The sequence below is a fragment of the Hipposideros armiger genome, unplaced genomic scaffold (assembly GCF_001890085.2).
Source record: "Hipposideros armiger isolate ML-2016 unplaced genomic scaffold, ASM189008v1 scaffold_201, whole genome shotgun sequence".
In the NCBI taxonomy this organism is placed as follows: Eukaryota; Metazoa; Chordata; class Mammalia; order Chiroptera; family Hipposideridae; genus Hipposideros; species Hipposideros armiger.
The window spans coordinates 848,974-873,284 of record NW_017731551.1 but is presented as its reverse complement, the minus strand read 5'-3'; the positions used below and the strand labels follow the sequence as shown (position 1 = coordinate 873,284).

Here is a 24,311-nt window from a genome sequence, read left to right as displayed (position 1 = left end):
TACCCCAGTTTACTTTTTTGTGTAGCCAACGCTAAGAACCACTGACTTTCTTCTCAAGCTTTAATGTGCATATGAATCGCGTGGGGATCATGTTAGAATGCAGATTTTGCCTCAGTGATCAGGGGGTGGCCCCGGAATTCAGCTTTTCTAACAAGCTCCCACGTGGTGCGCTTGCTGCTGCTGAGACCACGGTCTACAATCAATAGAAAAACACTGTTGTTATTTCCGGATTCTTGCTTTTTAATTGATTGATTCTGCTCATCTGCTTCTAGATATTAAGCACTCCCCTCTCTTCTGCTCTTGAAACTTAGGCTTTAAATTAAAAACAACAAAAACCAAAACCAAACTTGCTTAGGCTTCTGTTCTTTGAATAACTAGACTATATTGCCATCTGCTGGCAAATAAAATACCTGTAGCTTTTTTTCTTAGCAGTATTTTACGTGTGTACGGAAAATTTCCACTTTGTGGGACTATATTGAGATGAACACACACATGTAGGAACTGCTTCTATGTCCTTCTTTAAATAATCCCTTCTTTAAAACAGCTAATTCACAATGATTGTCTTAGTTTTTCTAACACTTAAGGTGGGGATGATACACTGAAGTGTTTTTGCAAACTTCATAGGTTGGCGGTACCACTGTTATTGTTGGGATCTGAGTTATTTGAGGGAGCAAACATTGGAATCAGGGGCCATAATATCAACTCTGAGTGTTTCCTCCTGTGGAGAAGAGGTACTACAGGAAGATAAAGTTGACTCCCTCTGAATCCCCGCCTCTCAAAATGCATTACGTTTCTTGGATGCCTCCAACTCATTAGCATCTTTCTACCTGAGTCTTCTAGACCTTTCTGATATCTCCCAATGTCCCTGCTTTCACACTGTCTCTCCCTCATGCTGTCTCATGAACTTCATCTTCCAGTGAGGCAGATGGTAAGTTCAGGGCTAAGCCCGTGTTCTGACCACTAGAGTGATTCTAGCTAGTCTGTCCTGAGAGTCGAGGGGTCCAGACCCTGGCCCTCATTCTGTTCAATGTGAAATCCCAGGATGGAGGTGTGCTCCCAGGGGCCTGATCAGCAGGCAATAGGCGGAAGGTGTGTTCAGCCTATGGAGAGGCTCATCCTGACCAAGTTCCCGACACCATCAGGGGACAGGCCTCCCCAGACCAGGGCCACTCCTCCTACGTCAGGGACAAGCCAACCCAAGTGGGGACTAGGAGGAGACAAAAAGTGTAAACAACTTCAGATATGCGAGTCCCCAAACTGTTTCTAAATACTTGGACAAACAACCTCAAGGAGGATGGTATTTTCTGCGATGTTCAGCCTGGAGATAAATCAAGAAACATCATGTGTAGATCAAATTTTAGTCTCCTAAAGCTTAGAATAGTCTGGGAAGAGGGCAGATGGGCAGTCAGTTGATGATGGACATGTTAGAATTCAATCTCAACATCTTCTTGCTAAGCCAGCCCCGACAGATGAAATAAAAACAACCAAACAGTGATTCTGTGGGAAGTTCCTTTCTCCAAGTCACAATATTGGTGGGAAGGTGGGGGCAGCTGTCTTAGTCTGTTCAGGCTGCTATAACGTAATACCATCGACTGGGTGGCTGATAAGCAACAGAAATTAATTCTGACAGTTCTGGAGGCTCGGAAGTCCAAAATCAAGGCACCAGCCAATTCAGTGTCGGGTGAGAGCCCACTTCCTGGTTCACAGACGGCCATCTTCTCACTGTGTACTCACATGGCAGTGCGGGCCGCTCTCTGGGGTCCCTTTGATAAGGGCACTGATCCCATTCATGAGGGCTCCACCCTCATGACCTAAGCACCTCCCCAAGGCCCCGCCTCCTAATACCATCATATGGGGGGGTCAGGATTTCATCATATGAATTTTGGGAGAACAGAAACTGTCAGTCTCTAACAGTGGCTAAGACACAAACCAAGCCGTCAATCTCTTTAATAGGCCTAGGACCTGGATGTCTAGCATCTTAATCTGTAGCTACACTAATGTATCAAAATATAAACCTGACTCCCCTAGCAAAAACATTTCAGTGACTCATTTCTTATAAAACAAAGCCCAAGCTCCTTAGCATACATGGCCTCACCTATAACCTGCGCAGTTTCGTCTCCCACCACGGCCGGCGTATGGCGCAAAGAGTGAACAGGGTGTGGTTTTTCTATGGCATGTCTTGCTGTTGTCTGATGCCTTTACCCTGAAACTTCTGCCTCTACTCGTCTTTCAAGACAAAGCATCATATGTAGGAAGCCTTCATCTAATCCCCAAATTTGGGCTTCGAGTGTCTCCCCTGGCCACTGATACTCATCACTAGGCATCTCTGCCATACCATTTACCATCTCCAGTGAGTTCATTTATTGTGCCCGTCTCCTCCTGAGCTCCTGAATGTACACATGGGCATAGAGGAGGAGCCCAATACTTGTTTATTCAGTCAATTAGGTATTCCTTTGGGGTGGTTTGGAGCCTGTTTGAAATACTCATCCCATAATGGCTTCCTCCCACCACTTTTATTTTCCTCAGGCCTTCCTTATTGTCTGGGCAGTTCTTTCTGTGATCTAGATACTAACTCTGTGCTAATAGCTGTGATAACACCTCCATGACAAGGCTTGCTGAGGAGCATATATCTGAATGTTTCAGCCTACACAAGAGTTACAGTGCTTTCCTTTTTTTCTTTTTTTTTTAAATGAAAATTTATTGGGAGTTAGAGCGCTTTGATGAAGATTGACATGCTGTCACAGCGGACCCAGCCTTAATTGATTCTCCATACCCACAAATCATTATATTTTATTTTATGAATAATGCACAGAACTTCCTCTTGAGAGCAAGAGCTTCTCTGCCTTATTCAGCTCTGTTCCCGCAGGTAAAGCTGTGCCTAGCACACATAGTGGGTTTTATCTCCCTCTAGAACAATTTACCTATTGCCTGGGAAGTTGTTTTCTCCGCTCCCACCACCTGGAGCTAGAAAGGAGAGTTTTATCACCCCAGAGGAATACCCAATATCACAATATCTTAAAAGGCTCTGTGGTCAGTGGGGTATTACATCTACAACAAGTATGTACGAGAATCCTCACCAGAGTGTATTGGAATTGACCTGTAAGCTATTTTTTCATTTAGAGAAAACTAGGCTTTTGCACCAAAGTTGCAGCTTTCGCCATTGGCATCTAGCACATGATAACTAGGAAAGTGTTGGAGATTTGTCAGTGAATGATAGTTGTGTAAAGGACTGAATATATTTAATACTGGTGAGGAAGAAATAAATTACTATTTTCTTGATCATTTAGTATTTGTCAAACCATTTGCTTCTATTGGATACATAAGCTCTCTTGAAATCTTAAAGTGGCTTATTCTAGAGGTAACAGCAGAGTTAATAGAACTGATTTAAATATGTGTTAGACTTTTGGCTCCACCCACCAGGACTGATTTAAAACAATGCAATGCTTTTGTTCACTGATCATTTTTGCTAGTGAATGTGTTTTAGAAAGATTACTTTTTGAAAGAAGTAATTACGTCATGCCTGATTGTAATGTACATCTATGTGAGTTATCCCGGTACAACCCCAGAGGGCATTCTTCCAATAGACCGAACCATCAATGGCACCTCCTAGAGGTGTGCTGTGCAAAACTTGCCAGCCTTAGTACCCCTCCCCAAAAAGGAAAAATGGAGATCATTAGATGTTCCAACAGACACAAATTGAAAATGAGCAAAAAACAAAATGATGTGGTCATTCAAACCTTCTAGGGAAATTTTCAATTAAGGAAATAACCTCTAAATGCTGTGCATTTTTATTCTTTGAAAGATGCTGATTACCTAGCAGTGTGTGCATCACAGGAGAAGCTAAAATTGAGATGTGTGCTCAGCCGTAGCCAAAGGTGGAAAGGAGTAATTAACATCAACAATTCATATTGCTCTAATCAAAAGCTGAAAACTTTAATTTTCTAGAAAGCCGGTTGGAGATGTTTGATAAGTTGGTTTGTCATTAAAATGACTTTTAAACATAAAAGATAACTTGAGATAATCCCCAAGTGACTTGATACCAAAGCCCAGTATGGGAAGAAAGAGAATGACCCGGTATTTAGTTAGCATTATGTCTCTAAATCTATACCTGAATTTTATAGGAAGCAAACTATGTCGTTTGGTGAAACTGAAGGATTAGTTGTAATAATTGAGGATAAAATGTTATTCCTAATTTATAGCAAGCACACGATAAAGCAGAACTTTTAAATTGCAGGTTTGGATGAAATGTGGAACAAAAGACTCACATTGGCCTCTGTACCAACTGGCATAACATTATGATAATTATAAACTGCACATTAGCCCTCACACCCTCAATAATTTAATGAATAGATGAACAAGGAGCAAAAATGAAAGGGACTAACATTTACAAAGGCCTATTTTGTGTCATATACTGTGCTAGTTACGTAACTATTATTGATTCATTTAATTCTCGTAATCACTCTGCAAAGTACACATTCCCCTCCCATTTTCTATGTTGAATTTTCGCAAGATTCTAAATGCTCACAGTCACCCAGTTAGAATACCCAACTTATTTTTTACTCAAATATCATGCTATTTCTACTACTAGGATGACTCTCAAATACAGCATAGTAGGTATACAAACTTAGGAATGGTTTAAGAAAGAGCAATCATGATATCTAATAAAGGAATATAAATGAGAAGCAACGAACTCTGCCCAGCTGGTCAGATATTACTTGCTGTGGTTAACAATGGCATAAAATGAGGCACCCTACCCATTTTTAAAGCTCTTTGGGTGTTGCTTAATAAAAAGACCCTTTTTTTTCCCATTTCTTCTTTGCTCAATTAACTTTAAGAAATGATCATTGTAGATCAGAAATGTCTTGTAGATGCCATGATGATCATCTCTATAAATGCCACAATTACTTAAAACCCTCTCAAAATGTTCATGGGAGAGAACTGTTTGGCTTGAACAAACAGACACAGACATGGAAATGGAAACATGTCAAAGTAAGATTTGATGCCACTAACTGATAAAGTAGTATATATGTATATTGTAAACAACGGGGAGCCTGTGATACTTTGCTTCAGTTAAAAATGTATTTCAAAAGTCATACTTCGCTAATACTGCCCGTATTTCATATGATGCAAAGACAATAGTGATCGACACAATAAAGTAAAAATGAATGATAAATTACATAGACTGACTAAGAAGTTGCCTACATGGATTTTTTCATACACTAAGTAATGATGATAAAATGAATTGACACTATTCGTTAAGCGCTCATTGCATTCCAAGCACTGTGATGTTATCGCGTTTAGTTCTTGCACCAAGCCTCCACATTGAAGAGAAGGGAGCTGAGCTTACTGAAATGGAAGAACTTGCCCAGAGTTACCCGGGTAATACAGAAGTTTTCTCTCTATATCTATCAATGGCCAAAGACCATGATTTTAACTACTTCTCTGTGCTGTTTATAATTAGATATTGCTTTAGATAACAGGATTTATTTTTTTAAATACGCAGCTAATATTTGCAAATTTCTTCCCATTGTCATTTTTTTCCCCCCTTATAGGGAACCAAAGTCCTGCAGATGTTCATGTGGTACCTGAATCCACGGCAAGTCTTTGATCTTTCTCAGGAAGGGCCAAAAGATGCGTAAGTCTGGAAATACCCTCCGTGGTCCATACTATTTTAGGCAAGTGAGAAGCACTTCCTGCTTTGGTGTCAAGCTTCGTTGTTTGATTACCTTGTGAAACGTCTTCTGACCGTCTCTTATCTACTTTCTCATCTGGACTGTACCCCCTTTAAAACTTCATCTGATGTTTCCCCTCCTTGTCTTCATTGGGTTAATCCCCTTCAAAACACCTCTTCTTGGTTATTAACTCAGTGGGTATTTCTTGTGTGTTCGCTGCTCTTGTACTTGCAACTATAGATTAGGAGCAAGTCTGAATTGAGAAAGGATCCCTCATTTTTGTATTTATGCATGTTCAACTTTGGAGATGTACATTAATGGGAATGTAAGTGTGTCTTTGTGGAGAGAGGCCATATTTGTTTATGGATATTTTCATATATTTAAATTAGAGGTGTGTGTGTGCGTGCGCGTGCGTGTGTGCGCGCGCGCGCGCGTGCGTGTGCATGCATATGCATCTGTGTCCATTTGAGAGAGAGATTGACTAATTGATCATACCTGTGGATTTCACATCAGCGTGGGGAAGACATTTCAACTCCTGCTCATTCTCTTTTCTGAGCTTTTCAGAAATTTTGTGTTTTGTTAGAAGTGTTGAAAATAAAGTCCAGATACAGGTGACGCGTATCTTATGTCTGCCCTTTGGTGGAGGGAGGGGGATATGGTGGGGAACAGCAGGACGTTGTTGCTGCTTTCTGATTCCCTTTTTAAAACCCATCTATTAAGATGGTGTGGATGTCATCTGATAAACGTTAGAACTTATGGGATACTAATTATGTTTAAATAAGTAACAATAGCTGAGGCAAAGAACCATCAGCTCAGATAATTTCTAGAGAAATAATATTCCTGTATGTCATGAATAAATGATATCTATTTAAGCATGCAGGAGAGCATTAAATATAAATTTCTGCTGACATTCTCTTAATCTGTGAACTTTGCCTCTAGAGTTTGCTGTAAGACTTCTGTATTTTTTTCTGCATTTGGATGTACTAGACAACTCTGCTACCCTGGCTTTTGCCCTTTTAGATGTTTACTTAATATTTTATCACATTAGTTAGACTTTCATTCAAACATTATTTGATTTAAATAGGTGATGCTTTCTAGAACAGAACCGTTAACAGCTTCACTTAGGCAAATGTTTTAGCAGGGGTGGTATCACTGCATTTACCTAAGAGCCAACATGAAAAATAAAAGAATCTCATTTTAAGCAGGCAAATTCAAAATAAAAATCAGTATATTTTCTCTCTTTGGATGAGGTATATAAATGGGGGTTTGACTGTTAGTGAATTAAGAGGGAGATGGAATTAAGGGTGTGGTAGTAATGCTAGTGGGTTTTCCTCCCCGCTTCTGTAAAAGGTTTCTTAGGATTAAGAGTGGGAAGTTTAGGTTTGAAAAATAAGTAGACCCGGGAAAAGCTAACAAAATATAAAGAGACATATAAGAACTATCGGTGGCCAATTGATGCTTTTCTTTGAGAACGGAGGGAGGAGAATGATGGGAAAAAAGAAAGAAGAAATGAAGTCAAAGCTAATGAGGAAAATAATGTGAGCTGACACATTACTATTTAATGTGAATTAAAGGAACTAAAACCCTAGGACATCCTAAAATCCCATTCCAGTGTGACCATTTAAAAATGAGGTTTGCTGCCAAGCGCTGATCCAATTGTTGGCGTCATTCCTCCACGTGAGTACTTGGTGACTAGTTTTGATGATGCTGTTATCCTCATGACCACACATTTTCTCCAGGAGACCTCCCGCCCCCTCATTTTTGCCATGTGTTTTCTCTCTGCTGTGACCCGTGATGTGCTCTTCTGCTAACTTTTCCCTCTGTTTCTTCTACAGGCTTGAGTTGTATAGGAAAGTACCAAATCTGCGAATTCTGGCGTGTGGTGGGGATGGAACGGTAGGTCCTTGAAATAGAATCAAGCTCTCTCCCTATTTTTCCCCATCTTTCTTTTGTTCTTCTTATGACTGTTTTCATTTTCTTTTTTAAGTTTTGTGTGTTTTTTTAATTTTTTTATTGGGCAACAGTGTGTTTTCTGAGGGCCCATCAGCTCCAAGTCAAGTAGTTGTTTCAATCTAGTTGTGGAGGGCACAGCTCAGTGGCCCATGTGGGAGTCAAACCGGCAACCTTGGTGTTATGAGCCTGTGTTCTAACCACCTGAGCTAACTGGCCGCCCCAACAGTTTTCTTTATTCTTTCCCAGCTCACACTTTTTCCAGTTCCTTAAAACACATGTCTCTCTCATGTGAATTGTAGCCCCTCACGGTTAGACGGGACTTTGTTATTATCCTCAGGGATTCACACTTGGCCTTTCTAAATTAGGTTTTGCTCCCTGAGTCATACTGTTTCCTTTTCTGTTCTACAAGGTAAGGATATGGTCAGATCATCAGAATGAAGACTATAGATGACGAAATTCTTTTGAAAATACAAACTGACCTATTTTAATTTGGTCTTAATAATTGGTCACAGCTGTTAAGGAGAAGTATGTGTACGTAACTGAATTATTGCATTTGTTTTACATAGTGGAAATAAAACTTAGAATATTGACTAACATTGGCTTGTATTAAAGATCATTGATTGGTCCCATTTGTAGTTATTTTGGAGAAAAGGTGGAATTGGGCTGAAGTTTAATGTCACGGGTATATTTTTCTCTGTTTATGTGTCTCATCTGTTTCTCCATTTGCCCTCTACTTATGTTGATATATTTAGCAAAGAATGGAGAATCATAACATTAGCTTTTCCTGCCAAGTATCATTTTCTTGTCTATTTGAAGTTTGCTCTCACAGAACCTATGCTTTTATTATGAACTATGTTTGGCTTTTCTCTAATTTCCCTAATTAGAATGTTTTATTCTCAAAAGTAGCAATGGGATTTTCTAATTTTATCTCTCATTGCATATGAGCACTTAATGCAACATTGGATACACATTATATGCTACTAAATGAAGCTGGGAAAAAAAGCCATGATTCCACTCGTCCCTTAAGATACTCTGTGGAGAGAAAAACATTTTTTTTTTGATGGGAAAATAGTGTTTACCAGTCTTCAAGTTTCACAGTTCATCTCACTATCTTATAAAATGTATTATAAACTCTTACATCAAAGAAGCCAAACCTATTTCACTTTATTTAACTCAGTGTTTTCCAAAATTATTGAACCATAGGATTTTTTTCTTCTCCCACAATACCCATGAAATCTCACTCAATTGTAAAGTACTTGGGAGATATATTTAGAGATATGGTAGTATGGAATTTTCACAACTTTCTTTAGTAAGCCGTACATCCAAACAAATAAATATATATCTAAAGTTAATATGTTTAATTAATTGATTACATATTGATATAATTCATACACACACATGCAGTCTTCTTCCTAGCTCACCCGTCCCCCAGATGAGTTATGTTTAATAAGAGGGTAAAGTCCTTCGTGACCCTTTACTACAGTTGTCTTTTTTATTTTAGAATCTGCTTGCCTTCCTGTATGCTTCAGTGTCCCACTCACATCTTCTTTCCTCATCTTTTCTCAGTGACAGTGGCAGACAAGTTGAGGTAATGCCTGGTGTCCTGAATTCTAGTTCCTCCTCTTTCTTACGTGACCTCAAGTCCACATCAGCTCTCTAGTCCATCTCCATGCCTGGGGCTTCCTCAGTGACTGGGTGCTCCACCTTCCAAAGTTCCCTGTCATCCACTGAACTTCCCATCACCCCTCTCTCTCCCCTCTCTGCTTTCTTCTTCCTTTCCTCAGCAAATATGTGTAGGAAGCACTCTTCTAAGTTATGTAGTATTGAGGCAGTCCCTGCAGTTAGATAAGTATTTAAACACATGGGATTTTTTTTTTTAAGCTGAGCCATCCTGCCACCTGTTGGGAGCTCAGCGGCAGCTCAGCTTGGGCTGAGAATCAAACTGGTAACCCTGTTGCTCAGAGCTCAAACTCTTGAGCGAGCTCTTAACGAACTGAGCCACTCGGCCGGCTGGATTTTAAAGCATAACAGACAAAGAGAGAAGACAGCCAAGTTCAGACACTTGCGAAACACCTATTATTATGGAGTCTGAGCCACGGTTCAAGAAGAAAATGAAAAGATAGAAGTGAAAGGTAGTCTATTCTGTCAAGAAAACAAGCCAAAAAAATAAGGAGTTTCAAACAAAAAGGAGTGGTTATATCCTTAAGGAGAGACTGGGCGATTATCATTGAATTTGGAGACTAGGAAGTAACTGGTGGTTTTCAAGAAAACAGTTTCAATAGAATGTCTGGGACAAACCCCAGAATGATGAGTAAGTGAGACTTGGTACATCCCTAATGAATCCTAATGAGCAGATCCAATGACAGTGTTGAATGTCTATAAATATACTCTTGTGCCATTAATATTATCTTTCTTGACATGTAGACTCTTTGGTTCTCCTTCTTACCCCATCTTTGCTAGCATTTCTTCTTTAAATATACCATAATTAATGGGTATTCCAGAAGGCTTAAATATAACTTTCCTTTTATGTTCTAGATACTTATTTTTTTCTCTTAGGGACCTTGTCTATGTTCCTAACCTCAGTTAGGTTTCACATCCTTCCACATAACTCACAAATGCACTGGATATTCACGCATGGGTCTCTTGCCACAGGCATGTCTAAAATAAAAGTACTATAATTACCCTAGACTTGGCACATACTTTTGAACTCTTTTATTTATTTATTTTTTGGTCAGTGGTAACCTCTGTAGTCTAATCACTCAGAATCAAAACTTTGCTTATCTTGAACCTTATGTAGAACCGGGTTTTGTTTAATTTTACTTTGTTAAAATAAGGTGTTTTGTGAAAGATATATGGGGTTTATGACATATTTATCAAGGCATGTGATTGATATTTTTAAATTTATCAGTTTATAATATGAAACTTTCCATTTTGATTAGGGGCAGAGTTTATATAAAAAAAAAACAGGCTTCCTGATGGTATGAGGAAAAACTGCTGGCTTTAGGCAAGTGAAGTTAATTCTTGAGATCATCAGGTATATATCTGACATGAGGTATTTAGCCTTTAGTTAATACTTATCACTATAAAGGCTGTCAAAATTCTTTCAGCATAGTGACAGGCTCAAGGAGGAGTCAGAAACAGACTATTTTTGACTGATTAACCACATTAAAGTATATAAGGTATTATTTAATATGTAGATATCTTGCATTAATTTGGGAAAAAAGTTCTCAGCCTTCAATACTAGTTTAATTTTATGTCATTAAAAAATACAAGAAGGCAGAGTGATGTATCTCCTGTTTCACCTGGAGGTGGAAGGGGCAGTTCTGTCATTATTCCTGGGACTGTTGGCAAGGTCCTTAACCTCTTTTGGGACATTCTGCATCTGCAAAGGGATACATTTGGGTCTCTAAGTTTCTTCACAGCTGTAGCATTATAATGGTATAGACCATTGCTGTTCAAGAGAACTATACTGCAAGCCACACTTTAAATTTTAAGTTTTCTAGAAGGCACTTTATCAAAGAGGAGGGTCATCGTGTATAATACACGTTAGAAAGGGACGCCCAGTTGTTAAATGCTGTCTGGACTACCTTTCAGAGTTCAGAAACGTTGCTTTTGTTTTCCTCTGATTTCTCAGTATGTGTATGCTTCATTTTTCTGCCCGCATGTAATACAAGGAAATGCAACGTGAGTCCTGTCCAAAGAAAGTGTCAATTCACTGTCCCCTCCACCCCTGAGCCGCCTCTACTATTAATCTATTGCAGAATGGAAAACTTGTTCAGAATGTACCTGGGAAACATTTAGTGACAGCTAAAGCTGAACATGGACAGGTGGTGGCAGCATTGGCCAGCTGCTGCTGCAACCGCACGGCTGGGCTGCTCAGGGAGGGACAAAGCCCGGGATCTGGTATTCTAGAACCGTCAGCCCTGCTTTTCCTGACACAAAGGATAGAAAGAACTCTGCAAGCCGGAAAATGGTTTCACCAATCAGGATAGCTTTCATCAATTGTGGTGGGAAATATGAAATATGCCAAGTGCTATGCGTTGTGGTTAATTAAATTATTTATCCAAAGGGGTGCTGGCTGAGCTGGTGGAGATGACTGGGGGGAATGTGAAGGCTTTACCCTTGTATCTGCTGTCTGGACCTCCAACAGGAACAGGTTCCCACTTCCCCAGGGAGGCTAGAGCTTCCAGTTTACAGCTTCGGGCCTTCCAATCTTTTGTACAGTTTGCTCTTATAAGCGCAGAGATAACGGTTTAGTATGCGAGGTCTTTTATGTCTCGTGCTGTCATCAGTGTATTTGTTTCTATTCTCTGTTGTTGTTGTTTTTTTTTTAGCTGAGCCATCCTGCCACCTGTTGGCAGTTCAGCAGCAGCTCAGCTCGGGCCGGGAATTGAACCGCTGTTGCTCAGAGCTCACACTCTTGAGTGACCTCTTAACCAACTGAGCCACTCGGCCGGCCCTTTTATTCTCTTTTTTATAACACCTTTCTGCTGCAGTGCAGCTTGGTTTTTTACTGGTTTTGATAGTCTGTGAAAGAAAAACTTGGTGGTTTGATGGCAATCAAAGATGGGATTGACTTGTGAACATGAGGCTCAACTTTTTTTTTAAGTGAAGAGGGCATTTCGCTTCTAGGAAACTGGACTTTTATAGATGAAGCAAAGAAAGAAGAAAAATATAGCTTCATCATAGCGGCTAATGTTAATTGAGCATTTCCCATTTGGCACATGCTATGCCATGTCTACATGGTATTTAATTCTTAAAATAACCCTAAAAGGCAGGTACTGTTATTATCCTTTTTAAAAAATAAATAAATAAATGAGGTAACATAGATTAACTGAGTTGCCTAAACTCACCCGGCCAGTATGTGATGGAGCTGGACTTCATACAATGGTGGGCTCACTCCAGCTCTGTGCCCCCACTACACCCCTACATCATTTCTGTTGCCTTGAAAGGAAGCTGGTCGTTGGGCCGTGATGAGAGAGCTCTTAGATGACAAAAAACATTCAGGAGCTGTGCAAAGGAAAGATACAAACCCACCTCAGCCAAACTAGTAGCCTAGCATTGATTGTGCATGATAGAAGATCTGTGCTGTGAAAGGCAGGAGGCATTTGATAACTCAGGGGGTGGGAGGGGTTAGCGATGAAATACTAAGGTTACCTGCTTGCATTCAGAGGGAAATTAAATATTTGATTAACTGGCTATTGGAAAAAAGAGACAGAATATATATTTGTGCAGTTTTTAAAGCACATCAACTGATAAGGAAGGGGAAGTTCCTTTTATTCAAATCAAATACCCGTTTTCCTTTTCTGCACAGGCCAAGTGTAAGAGAACAGGAGATGGTGAGAACTCAAAGGGTCCTGACGGCTCACGCCACTTGTGAGCCATAGCACAGTATCACGCGGGTTCTTGGCAAGCTTTTCTGTGAGAGCTTAAGAGGGTTTGAATGAGAGCAATTATATCGATCAAAGGACTCTGAAAGACACTCCAACGATTCATGGAAGTTACAAGACACTTATTTCAAAGTCATTTGAAAATTATTTGTCTTTAATGGGCTGTGAGTGAATCCCCAAACCTCCCCATCCATCTTAGTAGTAGCATTCCTCCTGTGATTTAGAACTTTCTGTGCAGGCTCATTTCCAGAAGAAGTTGTTTTGTTGTGTTTTATATTTCCCTTTCCCTGCATCACTTCATTATCCCTTTCTAGTAGTTTGAATGGTTTCCTGGACTCTGAGATGAGTTTTCTGTAGGTGGCTAGGGCTCCCATCCAGGGGAGATGTCAGAGGTGTTTCCAGTCTGTCAGTGAGCTAGTGGGAAGTTGGGCCCGCTGTTAGAGAGAGGCTTTCTCCTGCGAGCCCTAACAGGTCTCATCGGTCTATGGACCGTGCCCTCAGGCCGTGGTTCTTCACACTCTTCCCGACCCCGTACCCCCAGGCCAAGAGGGAGCCTGGTTCCTATGCAGCCTCCTGCCAGCAGGGGGCAGACGCGTATTCCCTGTTATCAGACAGAAGCCAAACTCCTGGCGTCCTGGGCTTGCAGCTTTGTGTTTTGTTTCTGGCCCATGAAGAAAAAAAAAAAATTTTTTTTCTATTTTTGTGTTTAGAGTGAAATGGGATATTGAAAGTGTGAGCTCATAGCATAATGTTTACCAAGAAAAAAAGAGACATATTTCAACTAACCATAAGAAAAAAAGTTTCTCATTTAAATCTACCAAAAAGAAAATGGACCGACTTTTAAGTACAAGGGGAGGCTGAATGAATGATGGTTTCTCAGAGAAGTTGTAAAAAGCCTGCTTTCCTTTCCCTTCTCTAAATGGGGTGTTGAATTAGAGTCCCATGAATTTCCATCGCATTTCTGAAAGTCTGATCTATCCAGGGCTGTTTGCATCTGCAGTCAGCGATCCCTGATTGTTGGGATGCCTGAGTTTTTACATCCTTTTTTTTTTAAAGATTTTTATTGGAGAATTGGGGGGATAGGAACAGTGCTGGGGAATTGGGGGAAGGGGAACAGACAAGTTGCTGTCATTTTTGTTCTTCAGTCTAGTTGTGGAGGACGTTGCTTCACTGACCCAAGTTGGCACCATCATTGCGCTCTTCCCGGGTGAGGCAGATCAGTCGCCGGCTTCTGGACTGCCGCTCACTGCGGCTGCTGGTCGCTTACGCTGGCTGCTGGCTACATACGGTAGTCCATGGCAACCCACTGCCACAGGGGCTGCAGCCTACGCTGTCGCCAGCGACTCATGGCAACCCAGCTTCAGGTTGAGCCGTTGTTCAGCATCTTAGCTGTGGAGGGCAGCGTCACTGGCCCTCATATGTGGGATCCGAACCGGGGCCCTCTGGCGTCCCAAGCCAACTCTTAACCATTGCACCACTCGGCCGGCCCTACATCCTTTTTACTGACGTTTAAACCCCCTTCTTGTAGTTTATTAGAGGGATCTACTTTTACTGTATTTAGTTTGTGCTTTTAGTAGCACAGGAACAATATCGAGCACAGTCATCAAAACTATTTTAGCATCTGGCACTTTTTTTTTCCCTTTTATTTCAGTAGCAAGCTTTGTTAGCGTTGCATATATAAAAGAAGAGCTGAGGAAGCGCTGGGTGGGAGTCGAAGGAGTTGTCTGGGGATAAATTGCCCAGTTTAGGGGTGTGGAGGGACTTTTTGACACTTGAATAAATCGATTTTTAGTTTACCACATTGGGTGAACATTGTGCTATGCCTTTCTAGAAGATTAACAGAATTTTAGACTTCCTGATGGACGGACAAGTTTTTCACCCTGGGAAATAATCATTGTGGAGGACAAAGGATTTTAATGAGTCAAGAGACCTGATGTGACTCTGACTCTGCCACTTCTAATTACTTTGTCTTGAGCCAACTGCGTGACCTCTCTGCACCTCAGTGACTAAAGCTGCAAATTCACTGAATTCGAATAAGCAATTTCTAAAGTTTGTCCAGCGCTTCAAAGATTCCCAGAGTACATGCTACTGTCTCCAGGATGGTCGGGCCACTCCCAGGACTGGGTTTAGTTCTTCGTTATCGATAAAAGGCTCCCTGCTCTAGAGAGCCTAAGAGATCAGCCTTCGGTGTTTGGCATACTGAATTTTGTATGCCAGCTCTGCCACATAAATGAGGTGATGTTAAGAAGGTCATTGAACCTTCCAAGTCCCGGTTTCCTTACCTATAAAATGGAGATGAAAATTGTATCTATCTGCTAGAGTTGTTTTGGAATTTACTAAGATAATTCATTTAAGAACTTTGCTCAGGGAGTAACACATAGAAAGCAAATCACTATGTCACTCTTTTTGTTCATCGTAAACTTGAGAGCAGGCATCCTATCTTATCTATCATGCCTAGCTCATTTATATTTTTATTTCAGTAGCTTTGTTTTGTGTTTTATATGTAGTCATGTTCGGGTAAATGTACTGCTAAAGTACAGTTTTGAAAAAAAAATTATAAAAAAACATGACTCTCATTTTATGTTTGAATGAATACATGTCAACAATGTATTTAGCTCTTCAATGAAGGAGCCAGCAAGATGACAAAGCTGATTTAATGGCGGCGTAGAGGAAGAGGACTCTAGCTTATACTGAAATAATTTTTCTAAATTTGAGACAAAAATTGGTGTATGCCCTCAAGGGAAATAAAAATATAATCTTTAAAGTAATCTTCTCGACATTCGTATCTCTATAGTTAATCTATAGCTACAAAGTTCTTAGATAGGCCTGTGAAGCTCTAGTATGATATTGTGAGGATATGCAAGTTTGTTTTTGCTCTTTTTAAGTCTTGGGTAATTTTTCTAAATAGTTATAATAAGACTAAACCCAAACTATTATTTATCTTAGAAAAAAAGACTAAACAGGAATATGATTCTAGTATATAAATATTTATTTTCTGCCTAGACTTATGATAAGTACTACGTCCGTCCCTAATTATGTTTTCATAATATTTCATTAAGGAGGATACAGGGATTTTTAGGAAAACACTACCAATTTCTAAGATGGCGCTATGGAGGGTAACCATTTAACCGGTGCTTACATGGGTCATGCACCAACCATAGTAAGGGCTTTATACAGACTTTAGTTTACTCTATAAACAATCTTGTGAGGTAGGTGTTATTATCTCCATTTTGAAAATTGGGTAAATGAGCCTCAGAGAGGCTAAATAATTTCATCACGATTACAGAGCCAATATGAGCCAGAGCTGAAATTCATCCTGATTCTGAGTACCTCCATGGTCCTATGTCATATACCTCCCTCAATTCAACTCTCCTAAATTCTAAAGTAGATCTCTAATTAAATATACAGATGCGCAGGTCTAGTTTTGCTTATATGCTAGTGCGCAATGGTCCTTTTCCCAATGAGAGACTTGCTATTTTGAAGCTAAGTGGTCTTTCTGTTCCCTGGCGACTGGATTAAAGCTTACATGCTTTAAAGAAAGATAAAACTGTTCTATTTTGCTCTTTGAAGCCTCCCCTTCTGGGCTTGTCCCCTTTGTAACTTACCTATCTTTCTTATCTCTCTTCTGGCCCCCGATATGTCTGTAGGTGGGCTGGATCCTTTCTATTCTGGATGAACTGCAGCTGAGCCCTCAGCCTCCCGTTGGAGTCCTTCCTCTGGGGACTGGGAACGACCTGGCTCGAACTCTCAACTGGGGAGGGGTAAGAACTTCTCTCGGGGGCTGCCCAGGCCATCCAGCGACAGGGACCCCAAATCTACAGATGTTCTAATGAAAGGGGAATATACTACTGGTGTCTAAAAAATAAATTAGAGTTGAGAATCAGGGTTCCCATGAACCATGATTTTATTCAGTAACTTCTTCTGTTTAAACTTATATTCAGCTAGGGAAGAAGGGAACATTTGGAATAAAAACAAAATGGGGGTTAGTACACAGGCCTGGAGCTTTTTGAGATATCCACTAAAAGACAGTGGGTGTCCTCAAGTAAAACAATCATGCAGACTTGAATTGACCCCGACCCTCAACCCTGGCCAGAATAGCAAATCTGGTTCAGATTTACAATCTTTACTTTGGGAAAGTAATGGCTTTTTTTTTTTTTTTTAGCTGAGCCATCCTGCCACCTGTTGGCAACTCAGTGGCAGCTCAGCTCGGGCCGGGCATCGAACCGCTGTTGCTCAGAGCTCAAACTCTTGAGTGAGCTCTTAACCAACTGAGCCATTCGGCCGGCCCCGAGTAATGGCTTTTTTTGAGCATTTGTTTTTTCTGGTCAGTGTCCTTTTGGCTTTGGCTGTACAGGTAACTGACCATCCTTTCTACTGTGGAGCCAATTTCAGGCATGTGGAGTCGGCGCAGTTTATCTGTCACCAATCAGCCCTTTCATTATTATTCTTTTTATAATACTAAGATCGTAAGAGAGAACAATACACTAACTTAGAGCTCCACCAGCTTTTTCTCATAGAGACCATTGCTTGGGCTGGGCTCCATGAAAACTATCCTCAGATATTAGCAGATATTAGCTTGTCCTTGGATGAATGAATTAACCTCCCACGGGCTTTTTTTTTTCTTAAGTATAGTATAAATAATAAATATATTTACATGAAGCAACTAATATGTTATCAATGTTAAATCCTCCCATCCAAATCAAAGACTTGACAATCCTTAATAATCACGCCATCAGTGATGTATGTTCGAGGGGTGAGTAGCTCCCTGACGGGGCTGCTCTTCAGTCACACTTGCTTTAGGTCATGGGAGGAATGGCGTCCTACTGCAAGGTTAGGGAGAGGTAAGGGTAAAAGAACGTTAATAGAAGAACTTGTCTAGCAGATGCCACCCTGATTCTGTTCCCCCTTTCCCACACACATTCATTCTGTGTATCTTCCAAATTCCTCCTGGGGGGTGGAGTGAGGGTCCTGTTTTTACGTTGATAAAAGCAGCCATCCAGCATGGCCGCCAATCCCTAGCAACTAATGGTTCTCGGTGCCAGAAAAAAAAATGATTCCTCAGCTCAAACCAGCTGGAGTTAGTATTTCCTGTGCATCTCACCTGTGACTGTTGTCTTAGGTGCTAAGTACCTCGAGGGAAGCAGCGTACTCTCCCAGCCTTGCTAATTGCAAAATAAAGAGAGAGCCATGGAGAGCTCTTCCTTGCATGAAATACCTTTGGCTGTACTGTTCATGGCTCCAGATGGTAATGGGTTTGTTCTTTGGTTCCTTAGGGCTACACGGATGAACCTGTTTCTAAGATCCTTTGCCAAGTAGAAGATGGGACAATCGTACAGCTAGACCGCTGGAACCTCCACGTGGAAAGAAATCCAGACTTGCCCCCAGAAGAGCTTGAAGATGGTGTATGTAAGGTTAGAGAGTTCTTTCTTCAACAGAAGGGAGCCCTGTAGTATCTGCCTGAGCCCAGGAAGTACATTCCTGGCTGGAAAATCAAGTGCTGACTCCTTCCTATGAGTTAACAGGAGAGTGTTTGAGTGTATGGCTATGAGTTTAACACTCCCCAACGATCCTGCACCATAGATGTCTAAAGACCTAGACTTCTTACTTGCTTCCAGACCTCAGGGAGCTGTTTCCTGTCTTCAGCTTCCATACTAGGAAGACATGTATCCATGCCTTTCAAGTTCGTTGCAAACTCTTAACCTATGAGAAGATGAAGAATATATATGTTCTGATGCACTAGGTACGTGGTCTTTCAATAGAAAGATAACCTCCTGAGATTTCTGATCTGATATCAAATGTTCCTTATGTTTAGGAAGTATTACCTAAGCCTGTGCCATCTCCTGATTGGGACTTGAAGATGCTTAAACAAATGTTTTGGCTTAGTGTTTTTCCTTCAGTGATTGAGCTTTTTTATTTCAGCCCAAAACAAACCAAGACTCGCAGTTGTAAATCCGCTAGTATAGAGCTTCAGTAGAACGTTTGGTTCTAAGTTCTGGCCTCAATTTCAGATGAATTTGATAGGTTGCCAGTTAGGTGCTTTCTCTATATCACTTTCCACTTTTCTTCCATGATTGTGTTTTATATGCATAAGATATATGCAAACTTTTATATGCATAAGAATCTCCAGGGGCCAGCCGAGTGGCGCGTTGGTAAGAGCTGGCTTGGGACGCCAGAGGGCCCTGGTTCGGATCCCACATATGAGGGCCACTGACACTGCCCTCTAAAGCTAAGATGCTGAACAACAGCTCAGCCTGGAGCTGGGCTGCCTTGAGTAGCCGGCAACGGCATAGGCTGCAGCCCCTGTGGCAGTGGGTTGCCATGGGCTACTATGTGTAGCCAGCAGCCAGCGTGAGCAGCCAGCAGCCGCCGTGAACTGCTGTCCAGAAGCTGGCGACTGATCGGCCTCGCCCGGGAAGAGTGCAATGATAGTGCCAACTTGGGCCAGTGAAACAACGTCCTCCACAACTAGACTAAAGAACAAAAGGACAGCAACTTGTCTGTTCGCCTTCCCCCAATTCCCCAGTGCTGTTCCCATCCCCCAATTCCCCAATAAAAAAAATATTAAAAAAAAAAGAATCTCCAGGTGCGCTTGTGAAAAATGTAGATTATGAGGCCCAGTCCCTAGAGATTTTGATTCAGTAAATGCAGGGTCAAGGTCCAGGCATCTGTACTTTAAACAGCATTCCTGCTCTATTGGATTATGCCATTGATTGTGGCCAAGATTCCATGGGTGTTTCAGCCTTAAAATAGATTGAATGAGATACCATTTTAGACCAAACCAACACCCATTTATTCATTAATGTATGTTTTGTCTTCATGGGTTTTTGTTTGTTTTTTTTTTCACCTAAGCCATGGTCCAGAAATTATAAGTTTTCTAGTAGATATCATGATTGCTCAGTTGATTTTGAGTTTATAATGTCACACAATGTTGTTTAAACAGTACGTATCATCTTGGGACATGATACTTCTTTCTAATGTATTGGCCTTAACATAAATTGGATAGAAAACAGCCAAAGTAAATAGAAATGTACCATCTGGAAATTTTAAGGTCCTTTCCCCACTAAACTTAGAATGGTTAAGCCCTCGATAGAAATCTATATTTAAATTACTTCCCAGCAACTTAAGAAATGGAAAGAGCTCTTGGTGCAGCCAGGGAACATTAATCCACATAATTAAAGGGCTTTGAAAATGGATTTTTGAAATTGGGGCTATTTTTCCTGGAAAATATGAATAAGAAGTTAATAACAGACTAAATTGGGATATTATTTATGGGATGCTAGCCAGATGTTCTCCTCAGTTATCAGTGGATGCTAAGACATGGGTTAAAATTGTAGCCAACATAACGTACATGGTAGAGATGAGCATATCTGTGCTCTTGGCAGGATTACCGAGCCTCACTGTCATTACCAAGGGCTGGTATTTTGTTTAAGTGCAGGAACTGGACATTCTCAGATATGAAGCCAGGAAAGTGAGACATGCTCTTGGCATCGTTCTTTGTGTTTAGCTTCTCTCCCTAGTCTCCAATTGCTGGTAAGCATTTCTGAGGGCTGAGTTAACCTCTGAATCATTAGAACCCCTGACTCAGAGCCTTCCATGGGGGTTCATTCTTTATCCCCATTAGAGACCCCGGCAATCCATTTTCTTTCTTTCTGGTTCTTTTTTTTTTTTTTTTTTTTTTTTTAGCTGAGCCATCCTGCTACCTGTTGGCAGCTCAGCGGCTGCTCAGCTCGGGCTGGACTCGAACCGCTGTTGCTTAGAGCTCAAACTCTTGAGCGAGCTCTTAACCAACTGAGCCACTCGGCCGGCCCCATTTTCTTTCTTTCTATATGAATAACTCTTTCTCTCACTCCCCCTCCCATTTCATTTTTCTCTTAATGGGACAAAATTCTCACTCTTGTCAAACAAAATCTTCCTGATCCAGGGGCATATGGAGCACTATAATAAACTTAATTTTGGAATCTTGAGGGTTAAACATTTATTTGTAAAAAATGTTATTAAATTTATTGGGGCGACATTGGTTAGTGAAACTATATAGGCTGCAAGTGTACAATTCCGTAACACATCATCGATACATCATATTGTGTGTTCACCACCCAGAGTCAGGTCTCCTTCCATCACCATGTATTTCACCCCCTTTAGAAGAAGGTAAACATTTACTGCTAATAGAAGAGAAGTACATTTCTATCGGGAGGATAAACCTGATTATTATCTGGAAACATTATCCAAGCTAAGATAAAATTACCTCTCTATTTACTTTAATATTTATCTTGCACTCTGAGTTGCAAAAGGAAAAGTGGAAGAGTCATCATTTCCCTGCTGGCATTTTCCACATGCTTTTACAGTTGTTGTACCATTGAACACACGCCTGAAAATCACATTAATTCTGCACTTTTAACACAGGATTTTGGGCTGCATAGTTCTCTCTTTTACTCAACTTGCAGCAGTAACAGCCAGAGCCCCAGAGGACTCTGGGAAGGAAAGCTAAGGCTGTGTGTGTGTCTGTATGTCTGTGTTTGCATATTTCAGAGTCATATTACAAATACAAGGTTAGAAGAGAAGAAGCGGGGGTCAAATATATGGTGACGGAAGGAGACTAGACTTTGGGTGGTAAGCACGCAATGCAATATACAGATGTCGTATTCTAAAGTTGTACCCCTAAAATTCACGTAATGTTATTAACCAGCATTATCCCAATAAATTTAATATAAAAAGATACAAGGTTTGATCAACTAAATAGGAATCTGAATAATACTGATAAATATATATACTTGTATATATTCCTTTTTTCCTCTAGATTGAGAATAGCTGAATGTGCCTTATTGCTTGTATGACTTTTGTCAAAAAACATTTAAAAAAAATAGGTGAGGGGTAAACAAATTATTATTCATTCTAATTTGTAATATTAATATGCTGATCATAAATTCTTGGAAAAAACAGTATGTACACTGATTAAGTAGATTAGACATGATCCTTACGATTGAATTTGCTTCCTAAGTTTGAATGGTGAATTATACTTTGTAGCTAAATATTACAAATGTGCATCCTTCAGCTTAATGAGGTTCTCTTATTACAACATTCACAAGAATGGTTCTCATTTAATAATTTGTATTTATATTCCTTGCTTTCTATACTACTTACAATTCTTAGGAGTATTGTTTGATTTGAGCTTTCACTAATGAATGAATTCAGACACCCTGTTCCTTCCTCTGCCTTGAGTTGTGACTGATCTCTCTTCCCAAGGAAGGCCCCAGAGACGGGTCTGGCTTTCAGCTTTATTTTTTTCCCTTTCTGCCTAGCTCCACACAACTTTACCTCTACCTTTGTTCCTTGTTGCAGCTTCCTCTGAATGTTTTCAATAATTACTTCAGCCTTGGATTTGATGCCCACGTCACACTGGAGTTCCATGAATCCAGAGGTGAGGACCGCATTCCATTTCCATCTCCCAGGGAGGAAGTTTCCAGCAGGTGTTTTGCATGTTCCCTTTTGTTTGCATATCATGTAGGTGTGGACGGTGTGCTTCCATGTCATTTCATTGTGACCGCCATGATGGCGCTGGGAGCTGGACAAGATGGGAACTGATTACAAACGGGCCCCCCGGGACCTTGTGGTTTAGGGTCTAAAAGATGGGAAAGGACAGGATCCGGGACGGCTCATCTTTAAATTTGACTAGAAGCTTTAAAGTTAGTGAACTGCTAAGAAGTCATAAAGATTCTTTCACTCAAGGCATCTGGGTCCTCACAGCTTCTCAAGCCACCAATTATTTTACTCCAGCACTTCATAACCAGAGCCATTGAAATCTGGTAGCAAAACATAAAAGTCCTCCCTGGGTGCGGAAAGAAACAGCAGGCATTTTAGACCAGTGGGGGCAGGAGTAGCTAGAGGTGCTTTGGGTTAAAAGAAAAGGGTAAGATAGTGATTGGATTAGGTGTGGAAGGTGCTGGAAACCCCCACTGGACAAGATAGAGGGGTGAATGGGACTGAGTGGTAAGTTCAAGTACTAGCACAGATGGAGTCAAGATTGGGAGAGCCAAACAATTTTCAAAGAGAAATAAGGTGAAATAAGGACGTGGTTAAATATTTCATCAAAATTTTCTTATTAGGAAATGAAAAAGTTTGTGATATTGGTTTATGCTTTGAAGCCTCTCTCTCTCTCTCTCTCTCTCTCTCTCTCTCTCTCTCTCTCAATATAATTCTATTATACATCTCTGTCTATGCCTGTATCTGTAACTGTATCTGTACCTAGTCCCTTGTGAATGTGTAAATGTATTACTATGTAACCAAAATAATGCTAGGCTGTAGATTAGTAAGTAATATGTGAGATAAAAGTCATAAATGAGGGATTATTTTACTTCTTTTCCTCCAGATTCAGTAAGAGCATAAGTGGTTTTAACTTTCAGAACTTAAGAAACAGAATACTGAAAGCTAGAATTTCAATGTTGAGATTCCAGTAATAATGCAGAGGCAATTCTGATTAACTCTCTTATGTACTAAAGGTCAAGAGTGGAGCTATAGGATTACAGCTGTTAGAATACAAACTATAAGTGAAGTCCAAACCTGTGATTTTCTTATTGAATTCAGCAGTTTGGGTAGACTTTTCTTTCCTGGTTTCATGAGGCTTTGAGGGTCAAATTCTGTGCCAGATAAAAGCAGTGCTGGTTGCAGAGACAGCCAGTTGGACCTTTCTCTTGGATTAGCCAGAAAATCACAGATAGAAAGGTTGGTTGATAACAGAACCACAAATATCAAATACCCAGATTAGAATCATCATCACCCTCCCCATCTGCCTACGATAGACAATTCTCAGATATTAGATATTCAGAGGGTCTTACAGTGGGGCCAACATTCATAACCTGTTCTTCTTCCTATATTTCAGGGGAGTTAATTTGAGGAAGTAAATGGAGATTTCTTACCGCATTTTTTTCCCTTATATTCCTCAGGAGACCCTGGATCTGGGCTTCCTAATAAAATTCACATTTCTTAACAATACTTACAAAATAATAATACAATTATCACAAATGCATGAATCTTCCAAAATAGACATTTTGGCATGAAAAGAGGCCTAAATTGAGTAAGTGGCCAATGATGAGATCATTCATGGGAACTTAACATTTTACCTAATTAACCTGAAAGTTATCTTAATGATACATTTCCTTGTGCTATGATGACACTCTGTGCCTCAGAGTGAGGGGATAGATCTCAAGGTGGAAAGACCAGGCTTAGAAGAGAATTCTTGTGGGAAAGTGATTTTTTTTTCTTTTTTTTAAGCTATGGGATTATTTCATTTTAGAGGGGAACA

General features: G+C 40.4%; 1 protein-coding gene across 9 annotated transcripts in view; it reads left to right on the top strand.

Moving 5' to 3' along the window:
- The window catches only part of DGKI (diacylglycerol kinase iota), a 258,634-nt gene that overhangs the window by 71,119 nt on the left and 163,204 nt on the right, over positions 1-24,311 (top strand). For all 9 annotated transcript variants that reach the window (XM_019653280.1, XM_019653283.1, XM_019653286.1 and 6 more), the window contains 5 exons: positions 5,553-5,635; positions 7,508-7,568; positions 16,663-16,776; positions 18,289-18,426; positions 22,352-22,430. In XM_019653280.1, coding sequence (XP_019508825.1) covers positions 5,553-5,635; positions 7,508-7,568; positions 16,663-16,776; positions 18,289-18,426; positions 22,352-22,430 — 475 coding nt within the window. The remainder of the gene's footprint in view (positions 1-5,552; positions 5,636-7,507; positions 7,569-16,662; positions 16,777-18,288; positions 18,427-22,351; positions 22,431-24,311) is intronic.